This window comes from Piliocolobus tephrosceles, chromosome 6 (assembly GCF_002776525.5).
Source record: "Piliocolobus tephrosceles isolate RC106 chromosome 6, ASM277652v3, whole genome shotgun sequence".
Taxonomy (NCBI): Eukaryota; Metazoa; Chordata; class Mammalia; order Primates; family Cercopithecidae; genus Piliocolobus; species Piliocolobus tephrosceles.
The window spans coordinates 604,433-617,989 of NC_045439.1; the positions used below are offsets into that span (position 1 = coordinate 604,433).

Consider the following 13,557-nt stretch of genomic DNA (forward strand, 5'->3'; position numbering starts at 1 on the left):
AGGCCCGCCGTTCCTCCTTGCTGTCCAGTGTAGGGGTCAGGCCCGCCATTCCTCCTTGCTGTCCAGTGTCCTGGGTCAGGCCCGCTGTTCCTCCTTGCTGTCCAGTGTCCTGTGCAGTGATGCCCTTCTCTGCCCTAGGGGTCAGGCCCGCCGTACCGCCTTGCTGTCCAGTGTCCTGGGAGCGGGTCTATGGGGCAGAGCCTAACGTATTTTTCAGATACTTCTGGAGACAAGAGGGGATTTTGGCCCATTATAGCTGGCACATTTCTGATAAGTTGGGCTCTTCCTGCCTCTTATTTTGTAGTTCATATTTATCTTACCTTTTTTTACTTGTTTGTTTGTTTGTTTTTTGAGACGGAGTCTTGCTCTGTCGCCCAGGCTGGAGTGCAGTGGCACGATCTGGGCTCACTGTAACCTCCACCTCCTGGATTCAAGCAACTCTCCTGCCTCAGCCTTCCGAGTAGCTGGAGTTACAAGCGCTTACCACCACGCCTGGCTAATTTTTGTATTTTTAGTAGAGACAGGTTTTAGCCACGTTGGCCAGGCTGGTCTCGAACTCCTGACCTCAGGTGATCCACCCGCCTCGGCCTCCCAAAGTGCTCGAATTAGAGGCGTGAGCCACCACACCCAGCCGTGTTTATCTTACTTTTAAAAAACCCTTTACTGCCTTTTATTGATTTATCATGGGTTGTTTGTTTAAATTTTGTTTTTTCTCCTTTGTTCTCCCCATACCACCCTGGTTGAAGGTTTCACATCAGCCCTGGTCCCACTGCAAGCTTGGCCCACCGCCTCCACTCCTCCCCGCCACCCAGCCTGCTGGGTTTGGTGGAAATCTGTGAATGTAGCTTCCGACTGTTACTGTTTTGGTGAAGTCTTGATTGCCTTTCTTAGAAAACTGAAAAGATGGAAATAAACTTCCTGGCCACGCCCCTGCCCTCAGCGATGCTCGTGTTCCGCGGGTGCTCCGCCTCCTCTGTTGGCCTCCGTGCGCCCTGCGAGGTCACAGGCCCCTCCTTGGGTTTGCTGGGTCACACTGAGGCTGTGTTTAGAGAAACGATCTGGGAGAGAGAAACTCTTGCCCCTTCCCCCGGGATGCTTGCTGAGGGGTTGAGACAGGCACCCCATGGAATGTGGGGAGCATCTGCTTGGGGTCCACCAGCAAGGGATGTTGAATGCCAGTGTGTTTTGATCTGTTTTTAAAATCTCAGGCCTTTTGGGGTGATTTCTTTGATGTTCTGAAGCCACGGTTCTGAAACACTGCTGGGTGGGGCTCTCTTCATTGACCTGATGAGCCTTTCCTGTGGGACGCGTTTCTCAGGGAAGTTCTTTTTCTGTCCTCTCGGTCTGTTTTTCCCAGTATAGCATGCGTAGTAAAGTGCATGAAATGTGCTGGCCTTCCATGAACCACCTGACAAATCCTCTTGAGTCAGGCTTGCAGCAGCTCAGAAAGCACCTGCTGCCCACTGGCTTCACTTGGTTTTCTGCTTCATACTTCATACCATGGGAATCATACAGACAGGAATTAAAAAAGAAAAAGACTTGTATTTTTTAGAGCATTTTAGTCTCACAGCAAAATGGATTGGAAGGTACAGAGAGTTCCCGTAGACTCCCAGAACCCCTCACCGCACAGCCTCCCCCGGCCCCATCAGCGCCCCTTCCACAGTGGTGCACGAGCTGCAGTCAGTGGCCCCACGTCGACACATCAGGGTCACGCAGGCTGTATCCGCACACCCGGGCTCAGGGTCACGCAGGCGGTATCTGCATACCTGGGCTCAGGGTCACGCAGCCTCCACCTGCACACTCGGGCTCAGGGTCACGCAGCCTCCACCTGCACACCCGGGCTCAGGATCACGCGGGCTGTATCCGCACACCTGGGCTCAGGCTCACGCTGGGCAGTGCATGTTCTGTGGGTTTAGACGAATGCGTAGTGACGGGTAACCACTGTTACAGTTTCATACAGATTGCTTTCAGTGTTCTAAAAATCCCCTGAGCTCCACCCATTCATCCTTCCTTCCCCTGTGATCTTTTTGCTGGCGCTTGGTCATGTGGTTGTAGAGCTGGAGTCACCCGCTGTGCATCCTGTCACTGTGCTGCCTGTCACTCAGCCACGGGCATTTAACTGTCCTCCAGGTCTCTGCACAGCTTGTGGCCTCTTCCTCTTCAGTGGTGAGTAATATTCCACTGCTAGGTGCGCCACAGTGGGTTTATCTTTTCACCTGCTTGCTGAAGGGCATCTGGGCTTGGGCGATTATGAGTGAAGCCGCCATAAACATCATGTGCAGGTTTTTCTGGGTGATTGCTGGACTGTGTGATGAGAGTATGCTTAGTTTTGTAAGAAACTGCCAAACCCTTTTCCAAAGCACCTGAGCCGTTTTGCGCTCCCACCAGCAAGGAAGGAGAGCTCCTGTGGCTCCAGTCCTCAGCATCTGGTTCGCCAGTGTTTTGGGTTTTAGCTGTTCTAGAATGTACTTTTTTGGAGCATATCAGTAGTTTATTTTTTATTGCAGTGTTGTATTTTATGGTGTGAATAGACCACAATTGATCTCCTTTTCCTGTGGATGGATATTTGGGGTGTTTCCGTTCTTGGCTGTGCACAGGAAGCTGCTGTGCGTGTTCTTGCACATGGCCCTTTGGTGGACACAGGTGCCCCCTCCTCTTGGGAGTTTACCTGCGAATGGGTTTCTGGGTCCTGAGGTCTAGATGTGCTCATCATTAGCAGATTGGGCCACAGGGTTTTCTGTAGTGGTTGTACCAGTTCGTCTTCCCACCAGGAAGCAGTGCAGGAGAGTCCCAGTGGCCCCACAGCCTTGTTCACATGTGGCGTTGTCAGCCTTTCCAATTGTCTTTCTGGTAGGTGTGTAGCACACTCACTGTGGCTTTAATTTGCTTTCCTTGGTGAGTAATTATGGCCACAACCTTTTCTCATGCTTCTTGGCCGTTTGGACATCCTTTCTCTGTGAAGTGCCTATTGGCATCTTTTGTACATGTTTGCTTTTTTAAAAATGAGTTGTCTTTTTCTTACAGATCTGTAGAAGTTCTTTATATATTATGGATTTAAGTCCTTTGTTGGATATACATGTTTCGATCGTCCTCCCATGTCTATAGCTTGTCTCACTCTCTTAATGTTGCCTTTTGATGAACAGAAACCTCTGAATTTTTTTTTTTTTTTTGAGACTGGGTCTCACTCTGTGGCCTGGGCTGGAGTGCAGTGGTACAGTTGCTGCTCCCTGCAGCCTCAACCTCCTAGACTAAAGCTGCCCTCTTACTTCAGCCTCCTGAGGAGTTGGGATCACATGTACATGCCACCACATTCACTCATTTTTTTTATTTTTCTTTTTTTTGAGATGGAGTCTCGCTTTGTCACCTAGGCTAGAGTGCTGTGGCGGAATCTTGGCTCACTGCAAGCTCCGCCTTCCAGGTTCATGCCATTTTCCTGCCTCAGCCTCCCGAGTAGCCGTGACTATAGACGCGTACCACCACGCCCGGCTAATTTTTTGGTATTTTAAATAGAAACGGGATTTCACCGTATTAGCCAAGATGGTCTCAATCTCCTGACCTCGTGATCCACCCACCTCAGCCTCCCAAAGTGCTGGGATTACAGGCATGAGCCACTGTGCCCGGTCATATCCACTCATTTTTAAATTTTTTATTTTGACATGGAGTCTTACTCTGTTGCCAGACTGGAATGCAATGGTGTGATCTTGGCTCACTGCAACCTCTGCCTCCCAGGTGCAAGCGATTCTTCTGCCTCAGCCTCCCAAGTAGCTGGGATTACAGGCGCGCACCACCATGCCTGGCTAATGTTTGTATTTTTTAATAGAGACGGGGTTTCACCATGTTGGTCAGGATGGTCTCCATCTCTTGACCTCGTGATCTGGCCGCCTTGGCCTCCAAAAGTGTTGGGATTACAGGCGTGAGCCACTGCGTCTGGCCAATTCTTTTTTTTCAAAATAGAGATGGGGGGTCTCACCATGTTGGTCAGGTTTGTCTTCAACTCCTGGGCTCCAGTGATCCTCCCACCTCAACCTCCCAAAGTGCTGGGATGACAGGTGTGAGCCACTGCACCCTGCCAGAAATTTCTTAATTTTAATGAAGTCCCAGTGTATCAGTTTTTATGGTTAGGGCTGTTTGTGACTTGTTCAAGAAATTCTTACCTATTAAAGATACTCTTGTGTTTTCCCGCTAGAAGCTTTATGGCTTTATACTTTACGTGTAGGTGCTGATATGCCTCAAATCTTTTTTTTTTTTTTGGAGACAGGGTCTCACTCTGTTGCTGCCCAGGCTGGACTGCAGTGGCAAAATCATGGCTCACTGCAGCTTCAACCTTCCAAATTCAAACAGTCCTCCTGCCTTGGCTGGGACTACAGGCTTGCACCACCACACCCGGCTGATTATTTATTTATTTTAGCAGTTGGATATCACTATGCTGCCCAGGCTGGAATTGAACTTCTGGGCTCAAATGATCTACGTGCTTTGGCCTCCCAAAGTGCTGGGATTACTACAGGCATGAGCCACGGCACCCAGCCTGAGTTTACTTTTAGAATTCATTCATTGGAAGGGAAGTCTAAGGAGACTCACAGGCTATGGCTAGCTAATTAGTAGTTGGTTTCTATGTGAATATCAGTTTATTAATAACATCTTTGGCCAGGCCCAGTGGCTCATGCCTGTATCTCAGCACCTTGGGAGGCCGAGGTGGGCGGATCACAAGGTCAGGAGTTTGAGACCATCCTGGCCAACAGAGTGAAACCCTGTCTCTACTAACAATACAAAAAATTAGCTGGGTGCGGTGGCATGTGCCTGTAATCCCAGCTACTCAGGAGGTTGAGGCAGGAGAATTGCTTGAACCCGGGAGGCAGAGGTTGCAGTGAGCTGAGATCGCACCACTGCCCTCCAGCCTGGCAACAGAGCGAGACTCTGTCTCAGAAAAAAGAAAGAAGATGGTAAAAAATAACTTACTGCAGTCATCGTAAGCCCCCCATTTTAGTCCTTTTGGACCGCTGTAACAGTACACCACAGACCAGAAAGGTGAAACAGCAGGAATGTGTTTCTCACATTTCTGGGGCCGGAAAGTTCCAGATGGAGATGGGGGAGACAGCTGCCTCCTCCCCAGCTCTCTAGTGAGGGTCGCCCCCGGCCCACAGTCAGCTCCTTCTCACTGTGGCCTCACGTGGTAGAAGGGCTGGGCTAGTTCTTTGGGGTCCTGTTTTTAAGGGCACTGAGCTGATCATCAGAGCTCTGCCTCCTGACCTAGTCACCCCCAAAGGCCCTGCATCTTAATACCACCCCCGTAGGGGTTAGGATTTCAACATAGGAATTTTGGGAGGAGTCAGGCCTTCAGACCATAGCACCCTTGCATGCTGGGAACATGAGCTGGTGCCTGTGGGGTCAGGGCTTGGGATCGAGTCCCAACCTCAAGTGTGTGGCCTCCAGAGAGGACCTCTCTCACCTTTTATTACAGAATTCTCCAAACATATAGCAGAGAGCGGGTAGGTGAGGAGCCATCGCTTCAGCGGTCACCCGTCAGCTGACTCTGTTTCCCTCTGGGCCTTGCTGGGCCACGGGATGGTCTGTGCTGGTGTGTCTGGCTGGTGCTGCACATGCACAGCTGGCAGCCGGCATGGTGTCCTTTCTGTCCGTTCTGTTGGGGTCTTGACTCTGACCAGGCCTCAGCTCTGGGGACAGTAACCAGCCTTCCATGTCGGTTCAGCTGGACTGCAGGCCTCAGAGCTGTATGAGCTCCAGGCAGGTAACCTTAGGCGCTCACGGTGGCAGGGCCACAGTGTGGTGCTGCCGACTGCCAGGGGCCTGGCAAGTGTGAGGCTTGACTCAGACCTGCCAGACTGTGTACCCTGGCCACCAGCTTCCTTGGGATGCAGGCTCAGCAGCTGCCCACCTCTGGCTGCTGCTCATCATTAGTGAAGTTTGGCATGAGCAGAACATCAGCCCTCACCTTCTCCAGCTCATGTGCCCTTATCAGATCAATCTGGGAGGTCAGTTTTTGTCCTTCATGTGGGGATGGAGGCTGCCTTGGGTAGTCTTTGCGGGAGAACTGGGGGTTTGGGTGCCAGAGGACACAGTGGGAACTGGAATCTCCATGACGGCAGCTCTCCTCTGCATCGAGCTGTGACCCACCGTACATGTCCTCTGGGTGCCCCATGGGGCTTACTGACTGGAGCACAGACTGCCTGCCCACGGCACCAACTGTACAGACAGAAGTAGGGGCAGTGAGGTTGGCCCAGGCGCTCCCCACACAGCCTGTGCTCTGCGCCTGTGCCCTGCATTGGCATTTGTTTCCCAAGGTTCCTCCCGCCTGCGGGGCAGCTCTGCCGCTCCCCTCCTGATGCCATCATGTGGCCCGCAGCTTTGGGAAGGTCTTGCTCCAGGGGGACGCGTGTGCTCGGATGCTGCCGTCCTGGCCACCTCCAGCACCTCGCAGCCCCTAGGAGGGCGCAGTGGCCTCTGGTCTGCTGGGCATGCCCTTGCCATGGCCCTCCCTCTGGGCAGGTGCAGGGGTAGCTCTAGGCTGGCCTGTCTCAGGCCAGGTGGCTGGCTCTTAGAGGAGAGGCTGGTGGGGGCTGGGCTGAGCAGAGTGGGCCCTGCTAAGAAGGGAGGGGTGGGCTGGCCCAACCTCTCTGCAGCTGGGGAAGGAGGTGGTGCTGGGGCATGTGGCTGTAGGAAAAGGGGCATTCCCACCGTAGCGCAGGACAGTCAGGGGCATAGCACCTGCCAGCCAGCCCAAACCAAGCCCTTGCCAGACACGCTGCACCTCAGAGCCCCGGAGAAAGGCACATTCAGCCACACCACACATGCCACCCAGAGCCTAAAGAAGGGAAACACACAGAACAGGATCTCATGGCACGTGGAGATCACAGAAAATTCACATTTCGGTGTCTGTAAATAAAATGTGATTGGAACCCACACAGAAAAAGTGAGCTCAGAAACTTATAAGGAAAAGCACGAATCTGTATTCTTAAAGTTGCTACTGCAGCTGTGTGATACTTTTCATATTCTGCGGGAACGTTTGGCTAAGAGCTGTCTCGTGCTGTGTCCTAGGGCGGCGCCACATCCATCACCTGGGGAACCAGCTGCAGCTGAACCAGCACTGCCTGGACACCGCCTTCAACTTCTTCAAGATGGCCGTGAGCAGGCACCTGACCCGCGGCCGGAAGATGGCCCACGTGATCGCCGCCTGCCTCTACCTGGTCTGCCGCACGGAGGGCACGCCGCGTATCCTTTGGTTTGAGAGCCTCCCAGCGGGCCCCATCTTGGTGCTTAGTTGGCTCCCCTCAAATATTGGGACTTGGTAGTTGCAGTAACTTGGTGTTTGTCTTTAATTGAAAAACACCTTATTGGACGAACTGTTTCAGTTGATCCAGGGCTTTCTGAAGTTGGGGTCTCCTTTTACTGGATTGAAGAACTGGGGAGCTGGGCACCTGCCTTCCTCCCTCAGCCCTTGGGCGTGCAGAGCGAGGGTTCTATTGGTCCCGGGAAATCATGCCCTGGATTCTCCCCGCTTGTGGACCTACTGCGCCTTGGGTGCTGTATCCACGTCCCCTGTAGTTCAGGCCGCCCTCTGGCCTGAGCAGGTGGGGTCCTGCTGCTGAGTGGGCTGCAGCCAGGCGTGCGCTGAGTGCTTGCGGCTGTGGACACCGTGACTGTGGGCAGTGGGTGGGGAGGCCACGGACCTTCAGCGGTGTGCAGCTTGGCCTTGTGCGTGGACACCGTGACTGTGGGCAGTGACCGAGGAGGCCACCGACCCTCAGTGGTCCAGCTTGGCCTTGTGTGGAGGTGCCAGTGTCTGGTGTTCTCTTGCACTGCTCTCTGCGTCTGGTCCTGTGCCCGCTGCTGCCCTCCGCAGACACGCACATGGGTCAGGAACTGCCTTCGGCCTCTTGACAGGGGAGCCCAGAGCCTTCCAGCCTCCTCCGCTCTGTGCTGTGCTGTCCACACCTGCTGTGCACCTGCATCTTTACCCTGCTCTCTGGGGGCTGCCTTCACCTCTGCTGCATGGAACCTCACTTCCTGGTCCACACCCTCCTCATCCTGTGAGGTGCCTTCGAGCCTCTGCAGGTGGTCCCCCTCCCTGCCCCATGTCTGGTGGGCACGGCGTGCCTGGCCACATGTCTGTCTCCCAGCCTGCGCCCCTGCCGTCGCCTTGCCTCCAGCGTTCTTACTGGGCAGCTCCGTGGCCCTCTGGCTCCTGGCCCTTGCCATGCAGCTGTGGGACTTTAGCTCCTTGCCTCTAATCTCCATGTTCAGAAATCTCACGGCAACGTGAGCCCAGCAGGCCTTTGCTGTCCGATAGCCTCCTGTCCTGAGCTTCTGTTGAATTAGTCGTTAGATTTCTCTCCCTTCTTATCTATTACTCGGCCTGCCACAGTGAACCCATCTGGTTATCTCCTCCTTCTTTTGCACATGGCCATCTTTTCACTTTGGGACAGCACCTGATCCCTTCTTCTCTGTTACTCGGCCTGCCATAGTGAACCCATCTGGTCATCTCAGCCTTCTTTTGCGCATGGCAATCTTTTCGCTTTGGGACAGCACCTGAACTTTAGCTTCCAGCAGAGCTGTTTCATTTCTTTCATGTTTTCATTCCTAAGAGCTCTCTGTGTTTTCTGAATCTTTCTTATAATTTCCCATCTTCCTTGGTGTGACATCGCCTCACCTTGAGCTCTTTTCCGTTCTGGTCTGTGTTTTTCTGGTTGGTCCCCCTCGAGGGGTGTCCCGGGTGCCAGGTGATCCTGGTGGTTTGCTTCTCTTTTGAGTGGGGTGCAGGGAGGGCTCCTGGAGATGGCGAGCTGGGTGACCGGCTGACTGTGCCTCTGGCCAGGCAACTCTCAGTATCAGGATCTTTCATTAAAATGTTACTATTTTTTTTTTTTTTTTTCAGACAGGGTCTCACTCTGTCACCCAGGCTGGAGTGCAATGGCAGTATCTCAGCTTACTGCAACCTCTTCCTCCCGGCTTCAAGTCATTCTCATGCCTTAGCCTCTTGAGTAGCTGGGATTACAGATGTGCACCACCTTGCCTGGCTAACTTTTTTGTATTTTTAGTAGAGATGGGGTTTCGCCATGTTGGCCAGGCTGGTCTCGAACTCCTGGCCTCAACTGATCCACCTGCCCTGGCCTCCCAAAGTGCTGGGATTACAGGCATGATGAGCCACTGCACCTAACCCTTAAAATGTCCTTTTAACATTTTGAAATTTGTCTTTTCTGCGTAAAAGCGCTTAACGCACACACGTCTTTAGGGATGAGAAGTGCCCAGGCAGCCCAGTGAAGGCTGAGAAACAGAACCCACCCCCACGTCCCTGCCCCACCCTGCCTGCTGTCTGCTCGTCCCCGCCCCAGCTCCACCCTGGGGTCCCGCTGAGAGGCCTGCTCCGACCCTGCTCCCTTAGGGGCAGACCGAGGCCCTGAGAGAGAAGCTGAGCAGAGTCCAGGGTCAGCACCTGGCTGTGCCTCCCTTGTGTTTGTAGGAACTGTGTGGGGACCTCTGTGGAGCAGGGCCTAGGGCGGCCCTGGGACCCCGGTGTCAGCAAGGTGGGGTGGCACCATGTCTGTGCTGCTGCCTCACCGGGCCTCCTGTGGGGGGGACAGATGCCCTGGGACGTGGGCCCTCATGGGGTGGTGACAGGCAGGATGGAGAGGAGTCCTGCGGCACTGCTGGGGCTGCCTCTGAGCCTGGCGGGACCACATTTAGCCACAAAGTTCCCACATGCCCCAGCAGTCCTACTAGGTGTCTGCCCGAGGGGAAAGAGTACCTGCATCGCCACCGAGGCTCACACACACTGCTCGTAGCGGCCGTGTCCAGGAAGCCACCCCGTGTCCCCCAGGCGTTCTGAAATTAGATCCTTGTGGTGGTTGCTCGGCTCTGGGGATATGCGAAAACCCACTGCCCGCTGCACCATGAACAGGCAGGTTTGTGGCACGAACTTGTACCCTGCAAAGCTGCTAAGGACAAGACAGCTTGGAACAGGGCTGTGCTCACGGGAGACCTCACTCTAGCCCCTCTGGCTGCTGGTGGCCTGGTGGGGCTCCCTTCAGCATCCTCAGAGGATGCTCCGGGCTGGTCTTGGGTTGCCGTAGCCCTCACTTCCCAGCCCACCCCAGCTGTGTCGGCGCTTTACAGGGAAGTGGGTCAGGCCAGGTGTAGCATGTCCCACTCTGCCCTCCCTTCAGGTTTGTGGCAGCACCGTGCCCTAGGCCTGCCAGCCAGAGCCCCCAGACCCATCCTGTACATGTCTGTGTCTCTCACCGCCCTCCTCGTTCTCTCTTGCCCCTGTGCCTTCTCCCTCCCTGCTGACCTGCATTGGCTCTGTGGCCGCTGTCCTCGCCTCCTGCAGCCCCATCTGGCTGGCTGGGCTCATGTGCTGCCTCAGTTTCCTCAATAGCTCCACCCACTTCCCTTCCACAGAAAATCCCCCCAGGAGACGGTGTGTGCAGCCAGGCTCTCCTCTCTGAGACGGCTGCCTGGCCCAGCCCTGCTGCCTGCGCAGCTCCCGCTCACCTTCCGGACTCGGCCCCTTCAGTCAGGGCACAGCGGCACCCACCACCCCACCCCGCCGTCGGCAGGACGTGGAGGGTCCTGTGCAGTGAGCTCACATTGTGGGGTGCATGGCCCCCACCCCGGGCGAGGCCCCCCAGCCTCCTCCTATTGCATCATCCAGCCCATGGGTGGGACCAGTGCCCTGAGTCCAGGACTGGATACAAGAAGTCCCCTCTCAGAAGGAACAAGGGCTTAAGAACATCCAAGCTTATTTCTCCTCCTGCCCACCCTTCATTGTTGCCCGCTCCTCAGGTGTGTCCATCACCCCGAAAGTACCGGGGGCTGTGCACACTCACCTCCCACACTCACCTCCTCTCGGCCCCGCAGCCTCGTGGCTGACACAGCCAGCCCCGGATTCCTGGAGGAGGAACAGTGCGCTGCTGAATCCCACTGAGTCTGGCGAGGCCCGGCTGACCCAGGCCTGAGTCTGCTCCTGGCTCCCAGCCCAGGGAGGCTGCCTGGGCAGCAGGACTGAGACGCAGGACCTGCTGGGCAGAGACTCAGCTGGAACGAGCAGCGCTGCCGTTGCCGAGTAGGTAGTCTGTGGCCAGTGCGCTTTTCCTGGCTGTGTGTCTCGACTTGTTATTGCAGCTTTTGCCCACAGCTGGTTTGTGGATCTTTTACATTTGTTCCTGTCCAGCCAGGCTGCCCTAGGCCTGCATGTGAGAGGGCATCTTTTGGATGGTGACAAGCTGGTGAGCCCTTGAGGGCGTCCGAGCCCTGGGGCCTGCATTGTGGATGGTGCCATCACCTGTCCCCACATAGGTCTGCAGAGAGCATGCCCAGCTCCCATGGCCCACCAGCCTCAGCCTCCATGTCATGCCTGGCCACACGTGGGAGCAAGGCCTCTGCTGCCAGCCGCCATACTCCCTTCAGACCTGGCTCCTCGCTTAGGCTGCAGAAATGTGCGTTCAGGTCAGCAGGGGCCGTGTGCATTTGGCTTATTCCATTCCGGGGTCTGGAATGGGCTTTCAGAGAACACACTTCTCTGCCCTCCTGTTCTGGCCAGCACCTCATTCTGCCACCAGACCCGCTTGTTCCTGCTTCTCTCCCTCTGCTGCCTCCTCAAGGACAGGGTATTTGTAACAGTTTTAGGTGGTCAGAAGAAGGTATCAGGATGGCTGATGAGGGAATCAAATGGCGCACACATCATTAGGCATGAGGAAGTTGGCATTTCAGGTCAGGCACAGTGGCTCAGCCTGTAAATCCCATCACATGGGAGGCCCAGGCAGGAGGATCGCTTGAGTCCAGGAGTTTGAGACCAGCTTGAGCAACATGGTGAAACCCCGTCTCTACAAAAAAAAAACAAAAAAAAGAAAGAAAAATCAACCCGGCTGGTGTTGCGCACCTGTGGTCCTACCTACTGGGGAGGCTGAGGTGGGAGGATTGCTTGAGCCCAGGAGGTCGAGACTGCAGTGAGCCATGATCACACCACTACACTCCAGCCTAGGCAACAGAGTGAGCCCGTCTCAAAGGAAAAAAAAAGAAGTTGCCATTTCAGACTTCCAAAAGGCTGACCTGGAAGCACAGGCGCACCCAGCGTGGGCCCCTGTGGGCCCCTTGTCAGTGGTGTCTTGTTGCTGGCGTAGCAGAGGTTTAGCTGAGTTTCGTGTGTTGACATTATTAATACATAATTCCTACCAAATTCAATTGTCAATCTTACTGTTTGAGTTTTGGAGTCTCTCTTTTAGTGCACATAACTGTGTCTGCTGCTCATAATGCCAGTTCTACTTCTTTCTTTTCATTTTTTTCATGAGACAGGGTCTCACTTGATCGCCCAGGCTGGAGTGCAGTGGCGCAGTCTTGGCTTCTGCCTCCCAGGTTCAAGCGATCCTCCACCTCAGCCTCCCGTGTAGCTGGACTACAGGCATACACCACCACACCTGGCTAATTTGTGTACTTTTTGTAGCGATGGGGTTTCACTGTATTGTCCAAGCTGGTCTCAAACTCCTGAGCTCAAGTGATCCGCCCCGCTCAGTCTCCCAAAGTGGTGGGATTCTAGGTGTTAGCCCACCCGCCCGGCCTTGGTTCTTCCTTTCTAACCCACACACCTCTCATCTACTTGTCCTGCCTTTTGTATGCCGAGGACTCAGCGTGGTCCTGGGGCGGGAGACGTGCCTGGCTGTCTCCTGTCCTGGGAGGAGTGTTTTCTGCCTTTTGCTGTACGTATCTGCGGTAGACTTTTGTGTACGCATCTGCGGTAGACTTTTGTGTACGCATCTGCGGTAGACTTTTGTGTACACATCTGCGGTAGACTTTTGCTGTACGCATCTGCGGTAGACTTTTGTGTACAGAGCTCTTTATCAGCTTGAGGATGTGAGACCTTGGTTTCTAATTTTCCAAGAGTTTTTGTCATGAAAAATATTGAATTTTATCAAACACATGCTTTTAATGTATTTATTGCTATGATTTTTTCATATATATTTCCCCCTTAATCTGTTACTTAATGTAAATAACACTGATTAATTTTTTAAAATTTTTTAGAAAACAGAGTCTTGCTCTGTTCTCCCAGGCTGTACTGCTGTGGCACCACCATAGCTCGTTGCAACCTCCAACTCCTTGGCTCAGGCAACTCTCTCACCTCAGCGTCCTGAGTAGCGGGGACCATAGGTGCACTAGAGATGGGGTCTCACTGTATTGCCTAGGCTGGTCTCAAACTCCTGGGTTCCAGTTATCTTCTCACCTTGTACTCCCAAAGTGTTGGGTTTACAGGTGTGAGCTACTGTATCTGGTCTGGTTTTTCTAACAGAAGCGCTCGAGGCTATACATTTCTCTGTAGGTGAGTTTTGTTACATCACACAGTTTTTTGTTTGTTTGTTTGTTTTGAGACAGTCTCGCTGCCTCACCCAGGCTAGAGTGCAGTGGCGTGATCTCATCTCACTGCAACCTCCGCCTTCCGGGTTCAAGTGATTCTCCTGCCTCAGCCTCCCGAGTAGCTGGGATTACAGGTGCATGCCACCATGCCCACCTAATTTTTTTTTTTTTTTGAGACGGAGTCTCGCTTTGTCACCC

At 54.0% G+C, this 13,557-nt stretch overlaps 1 protein-coding gene across 7 annotated transcripts in view; it reads left to right on the forward strand.

The window, feature by feature from the left end:
• Positions 1 to 13,557, forward strand: part of BRF1 (BRF1 RNA polymerase III transcription initiation factor subunit) — a 78,613-nt gene that overhangs the window by 17,074 nt on the left and 47,982 nt on the right. For 5 of the 7 annotated variants that reach the window (XM_026447504.1, XM_026447506.1, XM_026447505.1 and 2 more), the window contains exon 3: positions 7,054 to 7,227. In XM_026447504.1, the coding sequence (XP_026303289.1) occupies positions 7,054 to 7,227 (174 nt within the window). Of the gene's footprint in view, positions 1 to 7,015; positions 7,228 to 13,557 lie in introns of all 7 variants that reach the window. The other 2 variants (XM_026447508.1, XM_026447510.1) reach the window with 1 other exon arrangement.